At 50.8% G+C, this 25446-nt stretch overlaps 1 protein-coding gene across 3 annotated transcripts in view; it reads right to left on the bottom strand.

Annotated features, from left to right (window-relative positions):
- The window catches only part of Zdhhc14 (zDHHC palmitoyltransferase 14), a 262630-nt gene that overhangs the window by 90007 nt on the left and 147177 nt on the right, over positions 1-25446 (bottom strand). For 2 of the 3 annotated variants that reach the window (XM_040283477.2, XM_040283476.2), the window contains exon 2: positions 8451-8611. In XM_040283477.2, the coding sequence (XP_040139411.1) occupies positions 8451-8611 (161 nt within the window). Of the gene's footprint in view, positions 1-8450; positions 8612-8939; positions 9042-25446 lie in introns of those variants that run through there. The other variant, XM_078018833.1, reaches the window with a different exon arrangement.

Consider the following 25446-nt stretch of genomic DNA (forward strand, 5'->3'; position numbering starts at 1 on the left):
AACACCTGGACTTGGAGTCAGACCCCAGAGTCAGTGTCCTGAGCCTATCACCGTCAGCTCCATGTGAGCACGGGCAGGTTCCTCCCCGTCTCTCTCTGAGCCTCATCTGTAAACCAGAGAAGCTGCCCAGGAGGAGCTCTGTGATGGCTGAGGTCTCTTCAGGCTGGAATGTCCTGTGACTTGGCACACTGCCCGGGACCAGCACTCCTGGAGGAAGACAGTCCCTGGGCACAGGGAGCTGCCGAGCGCCACGGAGGAAGCCAACCCTTCAGTACCCCTGGATGGCAAGGTGGGTCTCGGATTTCCACCAGCCTGCTCCAGAGCGCTTGAGCCTACTTTGGACCATGCTCTTGACCCACGGGTCCCCACTGTCCTGTCCCTGTCGTGGCACTTGACCTCTTCTCCCCGTGCTTGCAGCCGTCCCCCTCTGCTCTTGGGGTACACCTCCTCCTAACCCTGGTTCTTGCAGTATCCTCCCTGTTGATGGCTTTGGACGTGAGAACCTAGTACAACCACAGCACATCTCTATTTTTTAGCAAAGCACGTCTACACTGCTCTGTGCCGTCACTGTGCTGATTTAACACACTCTGTAGGCAGTGACACTGGTGTCGAGAGAGAGGCAGAGAGACCTCCCCCTATCTGAATCGCAGAACCTCTATTGCTTTCAAGGAGGAGCTTATTCTGTTAGAAACGTGCTGCATCTGAACGAGGTGCCTATATGCAAGTCAAACCTTGGCCTTTATTAAGAGAGACATTCGGGGTGGGGAGTCTGTGGAAAACAAAATCTCTGGCTCCTTCTTTCCCTCAGAACCAGACTCTTCAAAACCTTGTGGTATTTCCCCAAATACCATAATTTTGAGTTGTGACATCTGGTTTCCACTTTGCTTGGATTTTTTTTTTTTTTTAAAGAGACAATCAAGATTTTTGACATTCTGAGCCCCCACCCTGCATTTGTGTGGGAGATGCACTGCCTACTCTTCCCTGGCATAAGAAATCTATCTTCTTCCTTTCCTTTCATTTCCTCCCCCTTCTGCCCTTCCTCTTCCTAGGACGTTATTTTCTTCCAAAGCCTCGGTCTCCCCCAGGGGGTACCCAGCATGGAAGGCTCCCCAATCTCCTTGCCTAAGCTCCTTCACAAACTACTCAGAACACGCAGACAGCAGAGAGGTCACCACAGGACAAAAGCCCTCAATGTCCCCAGGCAGCTCTGAGAGGGCAGCTGGGTTGCCGGGCTCTTCCTGCGGGGGGGCCTCCTCCTCCAGCCTCTGGGCCAGGACTCTAGCAGCAGGCCTCTGGCTGTGGATGCTGACCCCACGCTCCGTGCCTGAGCGGTGCTTGTGCCCGAGAGTCAGCCAGGGGCACAGGGAAGTCGGAGGGTTGGATGCACTGCCTGCCATCTGCAGAAAGGGAGAATACCATCCAGGGGAGAGGGAGGTGCCCTGTCCAGGGAGCCCAGAAACCCCCTGTTCAGGGCCTGGTTCCCATGCCAACAGGATGGGGCAGGAGGGGCAGCAGCTAAGGGCGTGGGTGTGAGCACAGATGGAGCAGAGCAGGATGCCCAGCTCTGGCCAGACCACCCCTGGCCACCACTTTCTGAGCACTGGCTTCCTCACAAATAAAACAGGGATGTCAACAGTGTCTGCAGATCATGGAGGGCTGCTGGGTGGGTTGAGACAGCACAGGACAAGAGGGTCCCTTGTGAGAGCAGTGCACAGGAACATTAGCTAGGACCCCATCCCGCCTGCTCATCACCACCCAAGAAGCCAACCTCCCAAAGACACAGGAAAAGTCCAGAGAACATTCTAGTTCATGGGCACAGGTGAGAAAGTCCTAACGCTCCTTAAGTGACAGCCAAACATCTCTGGCAAGAGCACGCAGGGGAGAGAGGACAGTGAAGACAGAAGGGAGCCTCAGAGGCAGGTGTCACCTGACTCTGGACAGAGCTCGGGGGACTAGTTGAATGCGTATGAGATGCCCAGGTGATCACTGGGAACATTATACACAGAGAAACTGTGGTGTTTTTGGAGGTGAGTGGGAAGATACAAATAAGAATTGGGGAACCTGATCAGAAAATGTCACCTTCTGAAAAGAAAGAGCTATCCAAGAAGTCACCTAGATCACCTGCCATTTTGACCTGCCAATGTTGGGGGGGATGTGTAACCACCAGTATGGACAAGGAGTGTACAGCACCCAAGTGACCTCATGGTATTTGGGAGATTTCAACACAGATCAGTCACAGCCAACACAACACTCCTTAGGTAAAAAATGAATGAAACCATCAAATTTTAGGGAAAATTTATGGTGAATAGTATCAACATAAATAACACAATCTGAAACTAATAATGGCTAAAAAAAATTCCAAAACCCAAACACTTATCATAGTAGAAAATTGAATCAGCAAGAAAAATTGCTGCAGTATAAATCCTACAGTGATGCCCCCACATCAATGTTTATAGTAGCCCAGTCCACAATAGCTAAGCTCTGGAGCCAACCCAGGTGCCCTTCAACAGGTGAATGGACAAAGAAAATGTGGTACATATATACAATGGAATATTGCTCAGCCACAGAAAAGAATGACATTATGACATTTGCTGGTAAATGGTTAGAACTGGAATATATCATACTATGTGAACTAAGCCAATCTCCAAAAAAACAAAGGCTGAATGTTCTCTCTGACATGTGGATACTAACCTACAACAAGGGGAAACAGAGAGTAGAAGTTCAGTGGATTAGACAAAGGGAAATTGCCACAGTCTGGCTGGGCACTATTCAGAAGCCACTTGTCAAAAGAAACGAACTTTATTTTTAGAACACACACACACACAGACACCACACCACACAGCTCCTCAGGAAAAACCCTCAGAGCCCAACTGCCACCACCAGCTTCCCACAAGCCTCTCCACCTCCCCCACTCCTCCTACTCTTGAGGTCGATTGGCTGGATCGTGTGGGCGGAACCAAAAAATTCCCCCAATGAGCAGCTCCGTGGGGAAACAGCCCAATGAGCATCACTGCAGAGGAGCCAATCAGTTGGCAGCTAGAAGTTTGCTGGCAGCTGGAAGTTTGCTGGGGCCCCTTCGGCTGTGGCTCTCAACAGGAAATGAAGGGACAGGAGGGGACAGTAGAATGACGTGGATGTAACTTTCCTATGTACATACGGGAATATACCACAGTGAGCCTCACCGTTGTGTACATGCACAAGAAGTTAATTTTAAAAATAACCACAGATAAATGACTGAAAGATCAATAGTGAGAAGGGGGCAGGGATTGGGAAGAGGGAAGGGAAGGAGAGGTGCTGGGGTCTGAATTAGAACAAGACATGCCTGTATAACTATGTCAAAATGGATTCTCCTGTCATATATAACCAAGAAGAACCAATAAAAAAGAAATAAACGTTCCATAAGAAATTTTATGGTGGTCCCTTTCATAATATTAAAAATACTAGATCAATTAAAAATCTTGGATACCGATTTTACACAGAAAAGAAATTACTCCAATAAAAGTAATTTTAGCTAAATAAAAATGGAAATGGAAATAGTTTAGCTGCAATAGAGAAAATGGATTAAGGTCTTACACTGGCTTAAATTGCATCCTCCTTAGAGAGTATTTTCTTCTACAAAAATTCATCAGTGTCATTAAAATTCCAATTAAAATGCTTCTACCCTTAAACAAAGACTGATGATGTCTTCGGGGAGAAAAAACTCCAGCAAGTCCAATGGATGGACCGGCACTACTTCCTGCTGTCCCAGAACACTCACTCCCAGGAGAACCTGGGACCATGGTGGCTCCAGAGCGTCCCCGATCAGGAAGCTGCTGTACAGAGCACCCTAAACCCTCCAACAGGAGGCCGGCCCAAAGACTAATGGAGGAAACGACCTAAGCACTGCTGAGTGGTGACACCCTGGTCAGATTGGGGCTGGGGAGCGGCAGGGAGATAAAGAGGAGGAGGAAGGCAGGGGCGGGACAGAGAGGAAGAGAGTGTGGGACAGAGGCTTCTGCCAGGTTGGCCAAGGAGCAGAGGGAGGCCCTGGTCCTCCAGCTTGTGCCCAGCACAGGTGAGATCTCAAAGGCCCGCTGGCTCCCCTAGACCTGATCCCCCCCCCTGACGACGGTCGGACCCTCACGTGGTCTGTGGGTGCCCTGGTCTGGGGAGTTTCCCAAGCTGTGAGCCTTGCTGTGGGAGCGGAAGGGGCCCAGTTCCCGTGGCACCTGCCGCCCACTCTGTGCCAGCTTCCCGGGTCCTGGTGTCCTCGGGATTGTGGAGACCCCGAGGAAAGGACACACGGCCACTGGGTGGGCCCGTCCCTCCCTAACTGAAATGGAATGCTTCGGTCCTGAGGTGACTGGCACAGCATCTCATCCGTTTCCCTCTGCCCCCATCAGTTGCTGAGTATCTGTCGTCCTCGGGGAATTGACCAAACTGAGTTTCTGAAACTGAAGTTCCCCGTGGGGTCCCTGGTGACCCCTGCAGGGCCTTTCCTGGAAGCCCACTCTGTTCTTCCATGTCGTTTTAGCTGTGACCTAAGTTCGGGAACATTCCTTCAGAAGGAGGACGGCAAGGCCCTTCCAGACCTGCAGGACAGACCCTGGGACCCCGCTCTGCTGCAGAAGTCTGAGGCAGGGAGCTGCTGAAATCCTTGGCAACATTTCAAAACAAACCACTCACACGGCTGCTGCCAAGTGGCTATTCTGAGCTTTTGGGAGTAAGAGAGATACAACAGATTGTTAGAATTAATAACTCCAATAAGAAAAGGTTTCCAAACCTCATTTTTCATTTTTCCCTCTTTACCCAGGCAGCACAAAACAAGCGCGTTAAGATTTCATGGAGGGGCCGGGACTGGGGTTCAGTGGCAGAGCCCTCCACTAGCGTGTGGGAGGCGCTGAGTTTGATCCTCAGCACCACATAAAGATAAATAACTAAAATAAAGGTATGTGTCCATCTACAACTACAAAAAAATTTTAAAAAGTTTTTTTAAAAAAAGATTTCATGGAAACATAATCTTGTTTCCCAAAGCCAGAAGCCAAGCAGCACCCGCCCCCCCAGAACCCCCCCCCCAGATTCACCAAGACTAACAGGAGCCACCAGCGAGGTGGCTCCAGCTCTGCCCCTTACTTCCGCCACGCAGCAGGTCATGTTACAGGAGCCTTGGGCCCTGATGAGAGCCACACAGAATGCTCACCGAAGCTCCCACTTACAGACAGACGAAGAGGGCGAGGTCTGGAAAGGGGTGCTGTAGCCTCGTGTCACTCGGCTGGAGAATAGGAGCTGGGATGGCCCCAGGGGAGTGACTCCAGAGCCCTCGCCTGCCCTCCGGTCAGCTCCTTCGGTCCCCTCTCCCTCCCCTCCTTCTTGCTTTGCAGACTTATTGAGGTATAATTTACATACTAAACAGCGACCCACTATAAGTATACCAGTCAGTGATCGCCATGGTCTAATTTTAGACCACGTCCATCACCCCAGGCTCCTTCTTTACAGGGACAGTCCATCTGTACTCCTAGCCCCACCCCAGATGATACTACTTTGCTTTCTAAAGATTTGTTCTTTCTGGACATTTGACATAAATGGAACACACAATGTAGTCTTTTGCATCTGGCTTACCTGACTCAACATGTTGATTTTAAGGTTTACCCATGAACCTTAAAAAAAAGTGTATCAATACTTTGTCCCTTTTTATTGCTCAGTAGTATTCCATTGGGTGGCTACACCACATGTTGATCGTCAATTCATCATTTGATGGACAATTGGGCTGAGTCCACTTTTTTTTTAAATATTTTTTTTTTGTTGTCAATGGATCTTTATTTATTTATATGTGGTGCTGAGAGTCGAACCCTGTGCCTCACACATGCCAGGCAAGTGCTCTACCACTGAGCCACGTTTCCAGCCCCTGCGTCCACTTTTTGATTAGTAGTTGCTGTGGATACTCATGTACAAGTCTTTGTGAGGACATTTTCATTTTTCCTGGCTCTATGCCTAGGAGTGTAGTTGCTAAGATCTATAGTAACTAGCTTTTTGAAGGACTTTGAGGAACTATTCTCTAAAGTGGATGTGCCATTTTACATTCCCACCAGTAACCTGCGAGGGTTCCAGTGCCTCCCGTTCCCCACCAACGTTCGCCATGTCAGTCCTTTTGATCAGAGCCATCTAGTGGTGGAAAGTGGGAGGTGCCTGGGGAGTTCTGATCTGCGCTTCTCCCGCAGCCAAGATGCTGCGCGTTTTCATTACTTACTGAACCTCATGTGCCTTCTCTGGGAGATGCTGTTCCTACTTTTATCATTTCTCTGCCAGTGTCTCTGTGTCTCTCACCAGGGTAACTAAGGCCTTGCCACTTTTGTTCTTTTCCTCTCTGGCTTACTGGATTCCTGACTCTGCTTGCTGGCATTGGGTTTGCTTGTGTTTTGTCTTCAGATGGAAGTGTTGGCTCTTCTCTGCTCCATCAGACCCCAGTTGGACCCTCAAGAGAGGGAAGAGCCAGTGTCGGGGGCGACCCTGTCTGTAGAAGGTCTCTACCTTCAGAGCAGCCTGGGGGCGGGCAGCCCAGGCAGGACGGGCAGGCCCCCGGGATTGCCCGACCTGCAGTCGTTTCCCCTGAATACAGGCCACTCCTCCCTCCACGCTGCCAAGTCCCAGAACCACGAATTGGCTGTTTCTGAAACTTTTGCTTCGTGTGGAAGGAGTCTGTCCAGTGGGTCATTTCTGCTATGCCAAGGTCCTGCCTCTCCAGTCCCTCTTCTTTCTTTCACAGTAAACCAAGTTCATTGCCGCTGTCCCCCAATCCAGCTCTCTCGTGGAACCCATGCCCAGGATTTAGAAATGGGGCACAGCCGGTTCTAGAAATACCGCTCTGGGATCATCAACCTCTGCGACCGTCAGTCCTCCTGACTTCCTCGGTGCCAACGAGGACAGAAGGAGACTGCGTCTAGAATCTGCATTTTCAACAGAGAACCCCAGTGTTTCGGTCACTTCCAGGGCAGGAAACCTGTCCCTGATCTGGCTGATTTGGCAGCTGCTCCCTTTGCTCTCTGGGGAGCAGCAGGAAGTCACATACCCTCAGCGCAGTGGCTGGGCTCGTACACTGAGTGTGGCATAGACTAGGCATCTCCTTCTGCCCCTTGAAGGAAACCAGCCTGATCTCCCTCTGCCCAGTGATGGAAGGAGCTGGGAAGAACAAGGGCAGGGACCTGGAGACCCGGGTTCTAGGCTCCAGCTCTGCCACTCGTTCAAGCCCTTCTTTGGGGCTTAGTTTCCTTATTTATTAAATGGGTGTAATAATGTCATCCTCACGAGGTTGCCTGATGGGAAAACAATGCGGGGTGGCCATGATGGGCTTCAAGACTGATGACAGTGCTATCACAGGTGAGGCTGTGTGTGAATTGGCGAGCCTCATCCTGAGCCCCGAGACTGAGCAGCTAGGAAGGAAACTGTCTTCCTCACGGCTGCTTCTTCCTTTCCCCTTCTCCTCTCCTCAGGACACAAGAAGGCTGCGTATCAGCAGATGTCAGCATGTGCTCCCACGATTGACTACTGCTCTATTCCCAGATGACAGGGATGAAAGATGAAGCCAGGGATTGAGGGAAGGAAACATCTGTGCTTAGGCATTTGAGGAATAGTAAGACCAGAGCGGAGACTTTCTAGTAAGAGCCACACTTTAAATCTGCTTACACCATAAATAAGGGGATCTCGTTAGCTTTTGTAGAGGCTGCAAAGGGAGGTCCGTGGAACAGGACGGAAGCATCTCTGCCAAGTGGTTTCTCAGGCCTTTGTGTTCGTGCTGAGCCATCCCAGTCCCTCTGCCATGCAGGTTAAACTGACTGACACTCAACAGCAAAGCCAGAGTCACAAGTGCAGATTTTAAGAGCATTAAATAGCAAGAAAAAGCACTCTTTTTAATTAAAAAAAAAAAGGCTTCAAGAGTCTATTGTGTGAGCAATTAGGATCTGTCTAAATACCTCCAAAATGGATTAGTGTAGACATTTTAACCTCGGGCTTTAATTTGTAAGGAAAAGAGTCATTCATCTCACTAAACATCACAAGTCTATATTGTTCTTGTGCCTGAGAAGGGAAGTGCTGGTCCCGGAGGGATACACAGGACAGCAGGCTCAGGAGACTTTGTTAGGAACTAGCTGAGCCACAGTGACGGCCACTGCAGATCTGTCACCTCCGAGGCTGGTCATGAGAGCAGGCCTGGACCCAGGGCTTCAAAGAAAGACCTAGAACCGGGCTCGCGGGTGGGCCTGGCACAGCCCAGGCGCCAGCAGCCCCGGCCTCAACACTGCCCACCCAGCCTCCGCCCCACCTCCCATCCCACCTCCCGACCGCTCATGGCTGATCCCTCCCGGTCGCCCCTCCCGCTGGCCAGCGCCCTGCCCCTCCTGCGTGGGCACCTCAGCCTGTCCTGCCCACGGGGGTGGCACAGGCGGGAGGCCACCGGAGCCAAGGGCTGGCAGGATTACCTATTTGTCTTTCCAGGTCAGCGGCCTCCTCCGGCGTGGCTCGTGGGAGGACCCCGGGGTCACTGAAGCTGGTGCGGAGCAGGGTCCCCATCACGAAGAAGAAGAGGATGCCACCGACCACGGGGATGGCGGGGGTGATCTTCACCGCTAGGTACGGACAGCTGCAGGGGAGAAGAAGGGAACGCAGGGTTAGATGGGCAGAGAGCGGCACCCCCTTCCCGGACGCCAAGACCTCCCGGAGGAGTGACACTGTACAAAGAAGTCACACCTAGGGGACCCGCCACTGGCTCCTGTGGACGAGCGGACCCTCCTTCCCCAGCGGGATGCCGCACCCTCTGCTCCCCAGGAGAGCAGCTGGCAGAGGCTGGGGATGGTCCTGCCGGCACAACCAGCCTGGGGTGTGCAGGGCTGTGTGCATACCCACGGGCCCCTTGCACTGCACACTCCAGGTGTTTACAGTCTGCGGTGCCCACTGGCCCTTGGACTCACAGGACAGAAGACATGAGTTAGAACCGCCGGCATCAGAACCGGCCTTTCCTGCTCGGGTCCAAATACTCGGACAATCTGCCAGCACAAGACCTCGAGGACTGAGTTCATTTGCAAAAACCAAGAAACCATTTTTCAATATTTTTTGGAGGTAATCTCTCCAAAAGAGGCTAAGGAGCTAAGGACATGAACCTGCAGGGGGGTCTCTGAAGAGGCTTGAAGGGATTTCAGTGGCTAAACCACACTAATTCCAAAAGGCATTTGAGCTACCAATCGATGAACAATTCTTTTCATTCTTTTTGTGGTTGGATGACTTTTTTTTTTGTTCTAAGGATTGAACTCAAGGGTGCTCAGCCAGAGCCCCATCCCCTCAGCTTTTTATATTTTATTTTGAGACAGGGTCTTGCTAAGTTGCTTAGGGCCTCACTAAGTTGCTGAGGCTGGCCTTGAACTCACAATCCCCCTGCCTCAGCCTCCAGAGCCACTGGGATTGCTGGCATGTGCCATCACACCCGGCTGTTTAAGAGGCAGGGCCTGGCTCTGTTGCCTGGGCTGTTCTCCAACTTTGGACTCTGGTGATCCTCCCACCCCAGCCTCCCGAGTAGCGGGGACTACAGGTGTGCCCCTCTGCTAACCCTGAATTCTGTGGTGAGCTGGGTGATGTGCTAAAGCCTGCCCCAGGCCAGCCTGGGAGCTGGCACTGCCTCAGCTCAAGGAGTTTAGGAGCTGGGCAGGTCTGAGCATTAGGCCTGGCCCACGGTCACGGCTCCTGGACTTCATGGAGATGGTGGGAGGCAGACCTGAAAGTCAACACGACACCAAAGCTCCAATGAAGAAGGGCTCTGGCATGACCACGGTCAGTCTCTTGTCACCACGCTGGGTGACACCATAGGTACAGAAAAACATGATGTCGCCTCCTCAGAGGTCCTTACAGCTGCTCGAGATGGCCAAGAGCAGAAGGTGCAGGACCTCAGTTCTCAGGTGGACGGGGGCTTGGTTCTGGAAGCTATGGGACCAGCGCCGCGCATGCTCCAACAAGACATCAAGGGAGGCTGGCACCAGTCACGGCCCGAGGACCACAAGCCAAGAGCCCCTTTTCTGAGACCACAACCGAAAATCTGGCCCACCAGCCTTGGGGACATACATGCTGCTAATTGGACAGTGACCGAACTGAGGCCGAGGCCTTTCTGTATCCTCAGTCCTGCCGAAATTCAGAGGCGTCCCTGTGACTTTAAGAAGGTGGAGACTGACCCCAAATGTAACTAGGTGGACGGCCGTCCCCAGGAGGACCACCAGATAGAGGAACAAAGCTACAGCATTTCCACCCCGCTGTCCCTGCTCCCACACCAACCACCTTGCAGAAACAGAACAAAGCAAAACCACCAGGAATCAACATGGTGGGCGGCCAGGTGAGGCGTCTCTCCACGGGCTTCTTGGGAAACCAGAACACACGAATAGCTGCCGTTCTCACCTCAAGGTAGCCCCCCCAGACCCTCCATGTGGACCTTCCTGCACCCTCATAGAGCCTCATGGGAAAGAGAAGTCAGCCGGGAGAGTGAGAAGACACTGAGAGCTTGCTGCAGGAAAAAGGAATGATGAAAGTTTGACCTAAAGAGCTCCCTGCTGTCCTGCAAATGTGTCCCCAAACTTCACAGGTGGGAAACTTAATCTCCAAAGCAGCCATGTTGAGAGGTGGAGTCTTTAAGAAGTAATTAGGTCACCAGGGCTCAGCTCTCACCAATGGATGCGGGTCACCATCACAGGAGTGGCCTCCACGCTGCAGAAGTGGGTTTGCTATGAAATCTGCATGAGAAGACTCAGTGCTCAGGCCCCTGCCAGATGTGGGCCCTTGACCTTGGACTTCCCAGCCTCCAGAACTGTCAGAAATAAATCTCTGCTCTCTTTTAGTTACGTAGCCTCAGGCATTCTATTATAGCAGCACAAAATGAACCTTCTCTGTAGAAGTGTTCACTCACGTTAGGGAAAATTTTCTTTAATCCAACTGATTTTGTTTTATATAAAAGGGAACCACTGTTTTTCCTTGGAAGTTTCTAGCTAATTTTCTTTAACGGGCTCCTGTCTTTTCTAAACCATTTGATTTTATGCTTCTAAGTGCTGAAAAGCTTCAAGTTAAATATTGAAGAGAGTAGGGACACATCATCAGACAAATAGCACTCTGTTTATACTCCTGGACCCGCAGAGGAAATCTTTTCCTGCCACAGAGATCTCTGGAATTTTAAAAGATGGTGCCATGCTGTGGTGTGGGCCTAGGCTCTGGGATCTGACACAGAACTTGCAATTCAATTGGAGACATGTGGAGAATAGAAAATCTCTCCAGGGGATGACCATTTTCCCTTTAGAGATTCAATATAAAGTGACAATCAAAATCTACTTAATGATGTGTTGAACTCAGAATCCAAAACACTGGTGAGGGCTACGACTCTGTAGAGACAGCACCTCTTCAGGGCAAGGCTAGTGTGATAATGGGGCACATTCCACGAAGGGTTGGTGATAAGTGTCAACTGCTGCCAGTCTGATGTCTCAGCCTCTGTCGGAGACATCAGCCTGGGGTTAATCTAAACCCAGACCTCCAGGAACTCATTAAAGGAACTGCATTGTGACATAGGATAGGACATTAGCTTTGTTGCTCTTATTGTCATGTCAGAAGCAGCCTCACATTCTATTAAGCCTTGAAAAATGTGCTGGTCTATCACAGTCGGAAATAAACAACCCATGTCAAGTTTGGGCAAAGCCATAGGCCAATGTCAAATTTGCTGACATTGATAATGTGCACCATAGTCATGTGAGAGGCCCCTCTTCTGAGGACATACACTGAAGTATTCAGGAGTAGAGTACCACGAGGAAAATACTGTGTAGAGAGAGAAAATGGGATAAATACTCACAGCAGGTGCTGGGTAAAGGGTATGTGCATGTTCTTTGTATGATTACAATGATTGCAACTTTTCTGTGAGTTTGAAATTAATCCAAATAAAAATTAAAAGAAACACAAACCATATTGAAAACATGAAATTAACCTTGGTACTAAGCAACAGATTTCATGTTACATGCACTAGTCCTGGCACACGTATATAAATGTCTATAGGTGTTACGGGTATGAGGTGTTGTCCCCCAAAGCTCCAGTTAATGCAGGACTATTCAGAGGTGAAATGACTGGACTGTGAGAGCTGTCACCTGATCAGTTCATCCCTGTTTTAACGGACTGACTTGGAGGCACCTATAGGCAGGTGGGGTGTGGCGGGAGGACGGGGGTCTCTGAGGAGGTGCCCTGGTAGGGTGCATCTCGCCTGTGGCCCCTTCCCCCACACTCCCTTCCCAACCCCACCGTGAGCTGAGCAGCCTTCCTCCTCCGCTGGGCCCTTCCCCCATGGGTGCTGCCTCACTCAGGCCCGCAGCAATGGAGTCGGCCACTCATGAACTGAGTCCTCTGAACCCTGAGCCCAAATCGACTCTTCCTCCTCTAAGTTGTTCTTGTCAGGTATTTGGGTCACAGGAATGCACAAGCTGACTAACACAGGAGGAAATTCTTCTTTTTATATTTTCTAACATAATGGCTAGGTAAATGACTTGTGTAAAAGAGAATTTTCCAAAAAACTCATAACTAGACATAATTTGATTAATGGCAGAGAATAAAACAGGCCCATGTCTTTCTTCTTTCTCATTATTAACGAATTTGAGTGAGAAAAGATCGGTGCAGTGGACAGGCCTCTTTGGGTGGCTGAGAGGTGAGCCAGGCAGAGCCTGGTGGCAGGGTGCACTCCTGGTCCAGGGTCTAAGTTGTGACTTCTCCTCTCCGTTTTTGCGCCTCCAAGGGAAGATACTTCAGAATGGTCAGACCCTCCCGTGAGGGTGGCTTAGTAGATCTCAGATTTTGGCATGTTTGTTTTTCCCTTTTGGGGTCTGAAATGTACCTTGGCTGACCTCAAAGCCTGCCTGTGCCAAGTCACAGAGGTGGCCTCTGTAAGGCCAGCAGTGGTAATGAGTCCCCCTGGCCTGAACTGTCCCCGTGTGCTGCAGGTAGGGCTGCCCTCTTCAACGGCTACCCCTCTAATGGCCATGACGATGCTCCAGAGGCCTTTCCTGGCCTCCCCAGGTGAATGGCTGACACTCAGCAATTAGAGGTCAATGGCTTTAACTAAGGCTTCTGTCCCCTGGCACATTTTCACCCTGGAGACAGTGCATTGTGGTTGAAGTTATTTGCACTGAGCGCACATTCATCTCTTCAGTCCTGTTCCTGGAGAGCAGGGAGAGGAAGAGTAGAGGTGACCTGCAGGGGTTCCTTCTGCAGCTGGTTGTGGAACAGGTGGCATGAGTCCAAGCAGACGCCCCTGTCTCCCCGGCAGCCTGCTCCTGCTCTGCGTGAAGACTCAGCCAGGCCTCACAGCTCCTGATCATAATGGGAAGGTACAGGAGTCCTCCGCCCCTTCAAGCAGCAGGCATTCAAGTACATAAGAGGGCAGTCGCAATGGAGACTTCTAATGGGACTTTAAGTGGAGCCCCTCCATTCCCTAGCTGGCCAGCTGCAGTTCCTGGCCCCTCCCTGGCTGGAGCACAAAGCAGATGGCGTGGGTAGGAGGGCAGGAAGGTCCCCATTGGAACAGTCCTGTCACAAGGTGACTTTGCGTGCTCTAGTCTACCAGATGTTTAGAACTGGATTTCCATAATGCGCATCTGTGAGTTTTTCAGAAGCCTTGATGGGAGCCTAAGTTCATGCCCATCTGGGCCATGCCTTCCTCCTCCCACCCGGGCCAACCTGGGTCTTGCTTGGCCTCCATGCCTGTCCTCCTGGGCACCTCTCCTCCATCTCCTCTCACCTAGGATGGCCGAACAGCCTCCCCACCCCTCCGTCTGCCACAGAAGCCTCTTCAATCTGCTGTCACTACCAAAGCCAGGTCAAATTCACACATCTCTGCTTCCAAACCTTCAATGACGCCCCCTTTCCTGCTAAGTGAAGTTCGATTCCTTAGGTGATACCCAAATCCCGAAGTCTGTTTCGGACTCCTCTTCACCCTCTCCTCCATTCCTCCTCTCCACACACAGAGCAATGGCCATATGAACTCCCTGAGTTCTCAGACAAGTGTCATATGCCACACCCTCTGGCCTGCCTACCCAGCTCATGTGTCTCAAATGTCCCCACCTCGGTGTGCCCAGGCTCCCTGGCATTCAAGCTGCAGTGCGACATCTTCTTGTGAAGACTGTGAGCAATCTTGTCTCCCCACAGCAGAAGGGATGACTTCCGTCTCTGAACGCCCAGGACAAGTCATCGGCTCCTCCCCTTTGGTACTGGTGGCTGTCTGGGGACACGCTGCCTGACCTCACGGGGTTGAAAGTCACAGGGGTGAGACTGGACACAGTTCCTCTCTGCCTTCTCCCTGGCACCTAGCACGGTGCCTCACACGGGGTAGAATACGTGTCATGACTGATTAGCCTTTGTGGAGTAACCGAACAGATTCCATCTCATGGATTTTACTGTGACTCAGAAAAAAGAGGAAGGTCAGGTTGGCCATCTACTTGACATCAGTGGTGTCGAAACCTCTCTACCCCTCTGAGCCGGCTGCAGCCAGTGACTTCCTCCACCCAGATGCTGAGCATGTCCCCGTCATGAGGCTTCCTCAGCTGAGGCAAGGAGAGATGCTCCTGGGCTCCGTGGGCTGAGGGAACCTGGGACACTCCATTAGCCTCCGGAAGCCCCTCTAAGACCCTCCGCACTCTGAAGTCCTGGCAGGCGAAGCACCTTATGTGGGTACAACTTTGTGCAGTACCAAGTGCTTGGTGACAGTTCCCTTCTTCTATCAGATTTTGTGTGACAAAGGACAGTGCTAAGTTCCTTGGAAACCCTCAACCATCCCTTTATGACAGCAGCTGGGTTCATGCCCCATAACAGCGTGATCTGTGATGCAGGGACACCTTCCAACTGCTGCTAGAAAAGGCAGAGCATCCTTGGCCCTTCTAGGAAACAGGCAGACCCTGCCCATGGCCATGACCGTGAAGGCGGCCCTCCTGGAGGAGGCGACTGAGGGGACGTCTTGGCCAGCCCTGGGCCCTCAGCAGCGGGCACGGCTTAACAGCTGAAGTGCTGCGAGCAGCAGGGAGTATTCTCAGCCCCAGCTCGGGCCACTGGGAACCAGCTCCTTCGCATTCTGAGCAGAGGTGGGTGGGATCTGCGATTCTGAGAGCCATCTGTGATGGAAGACTCCCCCCGAGGGTTGCAGACAAGACGATGACACAGCTGCCACAGATACAAACACCAAACGGAGTCCTATTTCTGTCTCCAGGATTGTGACCTACATAGGACTTGGGGCAGCGCAGTGCGCAGGCCTCAGGCATCTCCGTCTTCACAAAACCTCAACTGGAAAGGGACAGGAGGGCAGAAATAAGAATCTGAGAACACGCGTTTTCAGGACATAAAAGAAATTAGCTAAGGTAGCACCAGACAAAACAAATGCTAAGGCACTGAGGCTCCTCACAAGGCTCGCCCTGCCATCCTGCCCCACGGTGCAGCCCTGTGACTTTGGATATTGGGGTCAAACACCTGTGGGCAAACCGTCGGCTTGTACATTTCGGGGAGAGAGGCCATGCCAGGCGGTAACTAGAAAAGGCAGCATTGCCAAAAGATGACAAGGACTTATTGAAATGCAACAGCAATCTTCTCACATCTTTAGGAGAAATAATTTTTTGTGTTTTGATGTTTATAACGTGAAAAGTGGGACTGTTCTCTGGGTGCTGGGCTGAGATCACGTAATCAGAGCATTTTGCAGTGGAAATATAGAGACAGATGTAAATTACTTTACCCTCAGGTACCGACTCCCGGAATCAACACCGTCATTAATTCTGCATTCAGAGACTGGGTCATGGGAAGAATTATACAGAAAGCTGATTCCTTTGACAAAAACCCTGAGACAAAATTAATTCCTTAAGCATTCGGTTAGGAAAGCTGGATTCCATTACTGGGCAGCTAGCTCTCTGTTTTTCCACAGGGCAGTCTTTAGGAGAAGATTAACATTGCTTAGAAACTAAACAAGACACAACAACATTAACAAGATGTAGCAGAGACACTGGCCTTTGGAGCAAGAAGTAGAGAATCTTTTCCTACAGCTAAACAATGGGTCATCTTTTAACGTTTCTTTTTGTCTGCAGATGGGTGCACATACCAAAAAATCCTGTTGATAGGAGTTCACGACTCCTCATGAACGACAAATGGCCTGCCTTTGGTGTTTTTGTTTGATTCTCTGTATGAGTGCATGGAGGCCAGCTGTTCCTTAGATGTAGAACTGAGATACCACGAATCACCACACAGGAAGGGGAAGTGGCCGGGCTTCGCCGATGCGGCACATTAAGTGGTTCCTATGTTTCAGAAATCACGAAACAACCTGTTATTTTTGAATTTCAGATTCTTGATCACAATGCATTTCAGTAATAAGTAGCTACGGCAAATGATCATAAAATACAATAATCCGAGCCAGTGACTCACATGTCTCAAGTACAGCAGAGCAGCACTGTGATAAATAGAGGTTGTAAGGATTGTAATAAAAATGATCTTTTTTTCCTTGTCAGATGAGTCATTGTAAAACAAATGTATTTTTCACTTCCAGGCAGGGACATAAGCACCATTCATTTCGTGGTTTCTTGCTTAATCGCGTACTTAGAAATATATCTACACCATAAGGCAAAGAGAAGTACATTACGAGGAGACAGAGAAAAAAGTAGATTCTAAAATAATATCCATTCGGCTCCATAACGGGAAGAAACAAACGTCCACCAAAGCTCCCAGAGTGACATCCCCTGCAGGACACCCGACCGCGGCCCCCAGTGTTGGGAAAGCCCCTTCTCACTAACTATGTTGACTACCCCAGAGGCACACGAGGACGAGCCTACGGCTACACGTACTGAAGGAGGGACTTTAAATAACAGGACCCAGGGGTGCAGAGGAAGAATCTGGAGACAGAGCCCCGGGAGGAGTGGCTCAAACAGACCGGGAGGTGATCCCGAGCCCTCAGAGCTCCCCGGCCTCACGGGACCCAGGCTCTGTCTGGCTTTCTTACCTGAGAACTGTCACTTTGGGGCTGACAAACAGAGAAGGGAGGTGAGGGCCACCCTGCAGGGGAGAGGAAAGCCACCTAGTGTGGAGCTCAGCTGGAGGTGCTCAACCCAGCCTTGCCTTCTGCCTGCGGAGCTCCTGGGGAGGAGAGGGCTCCAGACCCCGCACACAGTGGGCAGAGGCAGGAGGCCAGGGGCTCTCCAGCTGGGTGGTCACACACCTTGCAAATGTGCAGGAGAGAAAAGATGTCATTATTCTTCACTAGGGGCCTCCAAGGCCACCCAGATGGATCTACTTATAGATCCAGAACCTGGGCCTCAATAGCTCAAAAACGGGTTTCAAATCATAGAGTGTAGACAGCCCAGCTTCTCCATGTGCTATTGGAAACGGGAAAGGATCTGTTAGGGGAAAATGGTGGTGTTTCGACGTTTTTGCCAAGTGATTTTGAGTTACGTTTAAAATTCCAGGAAGCCAGGGGCACAAATCACAGGGAGGAAAGCCAACATTTTCTGCCCCAAACTGGCTCTCTACCTGGGAGGCAAGCACTCTACCACTGAACCACAGCGGCAGCCCCAACTCCGCCATGTTGCTTTCAGGGCCTCGTGGAAGCATAAGGAACTGGCAGGCTGGGCGTGCGCCCTCCTGTCCTCCTGAGACCAGCTGTAGTGTGAGGCAGAGGTCTTCACGTGCAGAACGGCTAGGGCATACACTGGGGATTTGCTCTGGCCCTAATACAATTCTAAGCTTTTGTTGCTTCTGACTGTGCTACATCGGCAAGGGTACCCATTCTGCTTCCGTTTTGGCAATGCTGTATAGAAAAGTCTTCACAAGCGGGGGCCCAGTGGTGCACACCTGTAATCCAACAGGCTCGGGAGAATGAGGCAGGAGACGGCAAATTGGAGGGTGGCCTTGGCCACTTAGACCCTGACTCAAAATTGAAACTCTTTTTTAAAAAGAGGGGAAGGGGCTGGAGATGTAACCTGATTACAAAGCACCCTGGGTTCAATACCCAGTCCCAAGAACAAAAAGTCTTGGCAGGACTTTAGCTCTCTTCATTATTCTGCCTTTCACCAAATGTAAGGTACCCAAGTTTTACGATGTATCATTCATGGGAAAAAAATGTGTTAATAAGATAATATTCTATAATTACATGTAAACTTTACTCTCTGGGGTCAACAGTTTAAAAATTATATGTCACCACTGTGTATAGTGACAAAAGAGTGAGTGCGGTCACCGGGCGGGGCAGCCCTAGGCCGTCTTCACGCTCGGAGCCTGACTCCGGAATCTCTGCCCACCTTGGAGTATCGGTGTCAGAGGTGGTCCACGCAGTGCCCTCCCAACCCCAGGCACAGCCACAGCATCCAACCCTCCCCTCATTTCTGCTCCACCCCTACAATCTATTCCCTGCACAGACCCGGAGCACTGCTTTCAGTAAAACATGTTTCAACTCATAGACGCACATAAGGACACTCAAGCCCAGGGGCTCTTGGGGGCCACAAAGCCACCAGGGTCCTGTTACCTCTCTGCTTTGACCTCATCGTCCACTTTGCCCTCTTTCCATTCACTCCCTCCACATGACCCCCCTGTGATGCTCAGACCATGCCAGGCATGCCCCTCCTCAGGGCATCTGCCTCTGCATGGAACTCCCTTGCCCGGGACAGCCACCGAGTTCCTCCAAGACCTGGCTCAGATTTCATACTGCAGTGGGATCTTCCCTCACCACCCGATGGAACTGCAGAATGGCCCATCACAGCCTTCCCATGACCAGCATGGCCCCAGACCAGCACCCTCTCTCCCAGCCCCCTTCTGGTCTTTCTTTCCTCTTGGCGCCCACCCCTCATGGTGCAAATACCTCGTGGCACCAGACCTCCTGTGCCCATCCCTCCTGTGCCCACCCCTTATGGTGCCCACCCCTCTTGGCACCACCTGGACTGACTTGTGTACTTTCGTACTCCCTCAGTTCGGTGAGTTTTGTCTGCTTGGTTCACAGATGTAGCCCTAAGGCCTAGAATGTGGCCCAGTACATAACAGGCTTTTAATAAATGTTCATTTGTTTGTTTTTAATATTTTTATTTTAGTTGTACACAATACGTTTATTTTGTTTATTTATTTTTATGTGGTGTTGAGGTTCGAACTCAGGGCCTTGCGCATGCTAGGCGAGTGCTCTACCACAGAGCCACAACCCCAGCCCAAATATTTGTTAATAAAATGAAAAGTATCTTTAAAAACATGAGATCCAAAGTAGGGTTGACATGATTCAACTTGTGTTTCAAAACACATTGTTATCCATAATTGGAAGAATGTTTAAAGGTAGAACAGTGGCTTTGTGCATATGTGATTTTGTGTGGTTTCCAAATTTAATTAAAGCACAGCTTATTTTTGCAGTGGAAAAACATATTATTAAAAACAAATTGTATAAATACTCATTGAATTTAAAAAAAAAAGGGAATTGTGAAAATATTAAAATCTTCCTGTGCTTTGAAAAAAACCTGAAGTATCAATAAAGAAGATGCATGTTCTCTGTTGGATGAAGCCCTTGGTTTTTGCTGGTGGCCTTACACTACCCCAGTGAGATGGCTGGGCTCCAGGGTATGGAGGATTATCTCTTCAAGCATGCAAAACCCAGGTCCCAAATCAACTCTAGGCCATATGCACTTTCTTATGGGATGTAACTATGAAAAGTTCTTCTTTTACCATATTTGTGGACTTCTGTACTAAACTGGACATTTATATATTAAAGGCAGAGACAACTACACCTAGGCATACCCATTTCACAGGAAAAAAAAAGAGGAAAGGAAAGACGGAAGGAGAGTGAGAGAGAGAGAGCGAGAGTGAGTTGTAGCGGGAGAAATCAATCAATCAGGAAGACAGCTGGGGAGGCCTGAAGACCACGCCACCCTCTCTGGCCCAGGCTCCCTCACTTCCCACCAACCCCTGGAGACCCGGAGTCTCCTATTTGAGAGAGATTCCTTTTTGTTTTCTTGGGTTGGGGCTGGGTCCAGGGATATCATCTTGGGAAGGGAGCCTCCAGGAATAGAAGGATAAAAATACACAATTAAATCTCCGCACCGGCAACACTCATAAAGTCGAACCCAAAGCTGAACACCTCCTGATGTCCCACCAACGAGCCTTGTTGGGAATGAATTGCCCAACACTGAGACACTCTCGACTCCATGCAGATTGATTTAATCATTGTATGTTCAAAAACCCTTTGGGGAAGGACAATGGTCCTGCCTGGCTTTGAACTTCACAACGAACATCACTGAGTCCCTTCTGTCCCCAGGAACCACTGGAGGATGTCGGGGATGTGGCTTAGGGACCTCTGGTGCTGATGGTGTCATTTCGCACATAACTTGCTGGTGTGGCCTGTTCCCTCCTGCCTCACAGCCACAGGCCTTCCTGGGGCTTCAGTCCCCATGGTTTAAAGCAGTGAACACAGCTAAATGCACACCTGAGGACTGGCGCACGGTGCCCCCATGGCACCTGCCCTACAGAACCAGGCCCAGTGCCCTGGGACTGTCACTGCACAAAGTCCTTTTCTTCTAACATCCAGAAGCTACTGCTGCAGAAACATGGTCTCAGATGTTACTGAGAAACGGGAACTCGAGGCAAAGGCACACATGAGTTGTGGGAAGTTCCTCTGGAGACCCAGAGCAGGAGCTGTGGATATAAGATATGGCAAAGTCTCCTTCCTTCCTTCCTTTCACACATATTTACTGAGCACATAGTGCACACCAAGACACCAGACCAAAGGCAAGATCAAGACACAAGCCTTGCTCTCCGGGGGGCTCACACTCTAGGACAGAAAAGATCCAGGATCAGTTAACTAGAAACAAAACAGCAAGCCTGGAGGCAGCTATAAAGCATGGTCTCAGGGGAGGGCCCAGGACATCAGCTCAGGGAAGGAGGCTCCCAGGAAGGGGTGCTCAGGGGTTGGCAGGCATTAGAGCAGCCAAGAGAGGAGCCACACCCAGGGCTGAGCTGTTGGTTCAGGCCTTTGGAGATTGACTGGAAGTGGCTGGGGCAGGCACTGTGCAGCCTGGCCCCCTGGAACACCAAGTCCAGGAGCAGGGTCTAGGGGTAGGGTGGTCCCTGCTGCACCTGGCGCCTCAGACACTGGCTGCCACACAGTCAGACACTTGCAAGTGGAATGAGCAGCAGACGTGAGACATCCGAGTTCTGCTGTGGGTGTTCAGTGGCAAGCAAAGGAGGTCCTGGGGCTGACAAGGCAAAGGAAGCTGAGTGCAGACCCAGGGGACACTCACCTCAGTGTGCCCCAGCTTCCTGTGATGGCTCGCTCCTCTCCCCACCGAAGGCTTCCTTTTGCAAAGGAAGGAGAATGACCAAGGAAGTCAATTTCCTTTGTTGACGAGGAACTGAAGATTCAGTTTCAATACAGCCATCATCACTAACCTCTTAGCTGTAGTGCATGTAAACACAGGCTAGAAATAGCCCATCTTCCCAAAGAGAGATCATGAGTCACAGGGCTCAGCCGCTTCTCCCAGAAACTCAAAGCAATACAGCTTTCAACAGTAGAGACACCAGCATTTGAAAACTGTATATATAACATGCAAAATGGAACTATGGTGCTTTTGACTAGGGCTGGGGAGGCTGCATAGATATTTAAAGGAAAGGAAAAAAATGTTCTATTTCCCAAAAGGAGAGAAATAAAAACAAAAGAAGGCCAATAGATTAACAAGCCCACGAGCCCTTTGACATGAAGCTGGAGACTATCAGGTGCAGAGGGCTTCAGGGCACGTAGATGGAAAAGTGAATCAAACGAATGCTCTCAGAGTCTTTGGGTGTGGGGTTGCTGCTGGGGGCTGCCAATTCATATTGCTTTACCCCAAAGGGGCAGCTCTTAGCACCCATTAGCACCCCAAGCTCTTGCCGTGTATCCTGGGTAAATGCTTTTGCATTACAACATGGTGAAGGCATCTCTCCTCCCTGAGGATGGGAGAACTCCCACCATGTAATTATCCAGCCCAAATAGAAGACAAGGTCAGAACAAACAGATCCAGAGGGAAGGTCCGCCCCACCCGACACACAGATGTGGCTGCACACATGGTTTGCAAAGCAACAGGCGGCCAGACAGGGAAACTGCAGGGAATGGAAGAAATCCACATTTTTTTGATTGAGTGCATATATTTCAAGTGGTTTCACATATTATATTTAATGTAGTCTCTACAAAAAGTCTGCCATTGGTATTATCCAGACCATTTTACAGATGAGGAAACTATCTTGATTGAGAGCCAGTTTAGCTAGGAAATTTCAGGACCAGAATTCCAATCAGATGAGACTATCTTTAAAGCCCAGAACCCCAATATCACATTGTCTCCACTATACCAGCATGGCCTACACTTCTGATGATATGATATGATATGTATATTTTCCCCTAGAATACAGTTATACCTGTTTTCACCTTTTCATAAGGCTCTCAACTGCAATCATTGAATGGAATTAAGAATACCTTGAAATCTTGAAACTTGACTCAGCTTGAAGGTGCCCTGCCTGGACTGGGGAGATGGCCAGCTCCGGAGTCACAGGTGACATGCTTCTCAATGATGGATCGCTAGCAGAAGGACAGGAAAGGAACCTTACGCTGGCCTGCCAAAAAGACAGCCAGGCGCAGAGCCCCTGATGGCTGGCCAGGGCCATCTGGCTTGGGGTGCAAGGGAGGGCTCCAGGTCACACTTGGTTTCCACACCTCCAGGGGCACCCAGGATGTGAAAGCACCCATGTCACCTGGGCGGCTGCGGCTCACCCTGGTGAGGGACTGACACTTTCCCTGTCAAGGTCAAGAGCGCTCCCCTTGGGTCATTTCCTCCTCCCTGGAGGAGTAACAACCTCTCTGGTTTCTATGTAACAGAGCTTAGATCCCCAGGGTGCCTGTCCACCAAACGTGGCACTAGCAGTAAAGATGTGCCTAGTATTTCAAAATACATTTATGCTCAGCAACAACAGTACTATTAGTGTCGTTTAAAGGTTGGGGAGATTCTGACCAGTACAATACTAAAGCCAAAACTTTCACTGATAGAAAACAGGGATGTCTCCTAAAATTCCCAGGTTCTACCCAAGGCATATCCTGCTGCCTGGGAGGAGAGGGCGGGGTACAGAAAGCCCACTCCTGAGGGGCCTGTGTGGCGCTGTGTGTACTGCTCAGATGCACGCTCCTGCCAAGCATGGGGACAGAGCCTCAAGAAGGCAGGCAGTCGGTGCTGGATAAAGCCCAGAAGTCTGAGCCTTTTCACTAGATTCCAGCAAGTTCCATGGCGTGCTCTTTCTGAAACTCTTTGAACTCATGGGGGGAAGAGCCAAAAACTGCCCTGTGATGCCAAATGGATACCCTCACCGTCCCCACCCCAGGCCTCCTCTGATGGCTCTTTTCCAAGTACACTTGCCTGCAGCTGAACTTCCATATCATTTCTTGAGTTTCTTGTAAGACAAATGCTTCTGAGAGAAAGCCTTTCCAGTTCATTTTTAAATAGAACAGAAAGAATCCTGAGGACCTCCCAGTGGCAAACACGACTATTAGTTAATTTTGCCCTCTCACCCCTTTTTTAAGAAAATTATCAACATTCGTCTGGGGGGAAATGACTTTGTGGGACCTATGGTGGAGAAGCATCTGGGAAGAGCATCTTTAATTGGCACTTACCAAGAGGGACTTGGCCAAGGCAGTCGTGCCCTGTGTCCTGAAGGAGCGTTTGGGAGGTGTCGCTGCCATGAAAGGTACAGTAAGTTAAATGACCCCACATTTCTTAAATTTTGCCCTCAGATGGCAAAGCTGGAGAAGCAGCTGGGAAGCTGAAGAGTAGGACAACGGAGAGAGAAAGGGACCAGAGAGCATCCCATGGAGTCCCTGCTCACTGTGGGCTCGGCGCACACTGTACAGCTTTAAGCAGCCGATGGAATGAGTGGGGTCAGTTCTGGGGATGGTCCTTTCCTTCCCAGAGACAACTGCCTGAGCAGCTGCCACGAGGCTTCCACAGAGCCACATGTCACCTGAGCACCATGAAACCTGAGGTCCAAAAGCAGAGGTCCACCAAGCAGGGCTGTGGAAGCCGTGGCTTTAAGACGCCCTGGCTGTGCCTTCCTGCTCACCGGCAAAGCCTGGTGACCACAGTGCCAACCCTGGACAGTTCCAAAAGGCTTTCAACCAGGAGTGCCCACCAGCTTGGGTTTTGACTGTGTCCCCAGGGGAGAGTCCTCCTGCTGCCCCATGGCCCAAAAGGAAAGAGCTTCGTATTGTCTAACTGTGACCACAAGCTCTGCCAAAGTGCTTCTTGGAAGGAAAGGGTTTGTGAATGGGACATTCTGGGAGCGACCTTAGAAAGATGGGTAAACTAAGCCAAGGATTATCCAGGGTTCCAGTTCCCAAGTGAGCTGAGAACTCAGCCTCTGCTTCCACATAGTGAGGGGGCCCAGGAGCTGCAGGGGCCCAGGAGCTGCAGGGGCCCAGGAGCTGCAGGGGCCGCAGGTCTGGCGGGAGGCGGGGCCTGCTCTGATGATAGAGGCTTGCGAGGGGCGCCCTAGGCCTCAGAGGCTGGCAGCAACGGGAGAACAGCCTTACCTGGGGCCATGGCCAGACCTGGCAGCCACGGCCTCCCCTTCTGTGGGGAGAAGGTCCATAGATCTTCCAAGGGTCCTAACCCCAAAAGCACCTGGACTACTCCCCTCAGGAAGGGAGGTGTGCACCCACACGTCCGCACAGAAGTGCCCTTCCAGATTGGCTGTGACTGCGTTGCCACAAGCCCCTCAGTGTTCGCAGCCACCAGCCAGGGCGCCAACCCCTTTCTCCACTGAGACTTCCCCATGACCTGACAAGTAAAGGTCCATGTCCACCCCACACGGGGGTCGCCAGGTCCCTGCTCCCTCAGCTCCACCCTACTGCCTTTGCAGGAGGGCCCCTGGTGAGTCCCTTGGTCACAGTCAAGGAACACTGTACTTCACGGCCACCGGCAGGAGGAGGAGGACAGGGCCACCTTGAGACTTGGACGCACACAGGGGCAGGTGGGGAAGTCCCTGCCTCACCCCTGAGCTCTTGACTACTGAAGCAAAGCCCTGTGTGACAGAAAAATAGTCCACGGCACCATGGGAGAGTGGAAGAAGAGAAGAGACTGAGGCGCAGTGCCGTCTGATCCCAGCTTGCCTGGAGTCTGAAGAACTTGACCTTGGAAAGACAGTAGATGGATGTTTAAGGCCAGAGCATGAATCAGAAGCTGGGGCTGGGTCCAAGGGCTGCCATGGTATTGTGGTGGGAAGGCTTGGGCTATGGGTTCAGACTGAACGGCTGGCCACCTAACCCCGCCTCGAGGAGTGATCAAGGAATAAACTGGAATAATGTAAATTAGGAGTAATGATTGGCCAGTAGTCTTGTTGGTATGGGAATTGATGTGTTGGCATCAGGAAGACCCTTAGCTAACATATACCCCTGGGTATAGAGTAAATGCTCCA

This window comes from Ictidomys tridecemlineatus, chromosome 8 (assembly GCF_052094955.1).
Source record: "Ictidomys tridecemlineatus isolate mIctTri1 chromosome 8, mIctTri1.hap1, whole genome shotgun sequence".
NCBI lineage: Eukaryota > Metazoa > Chordata > Mammalia > Rodentia > Sciuridae > Ictidomys > Ictidomys tridecemlineatus.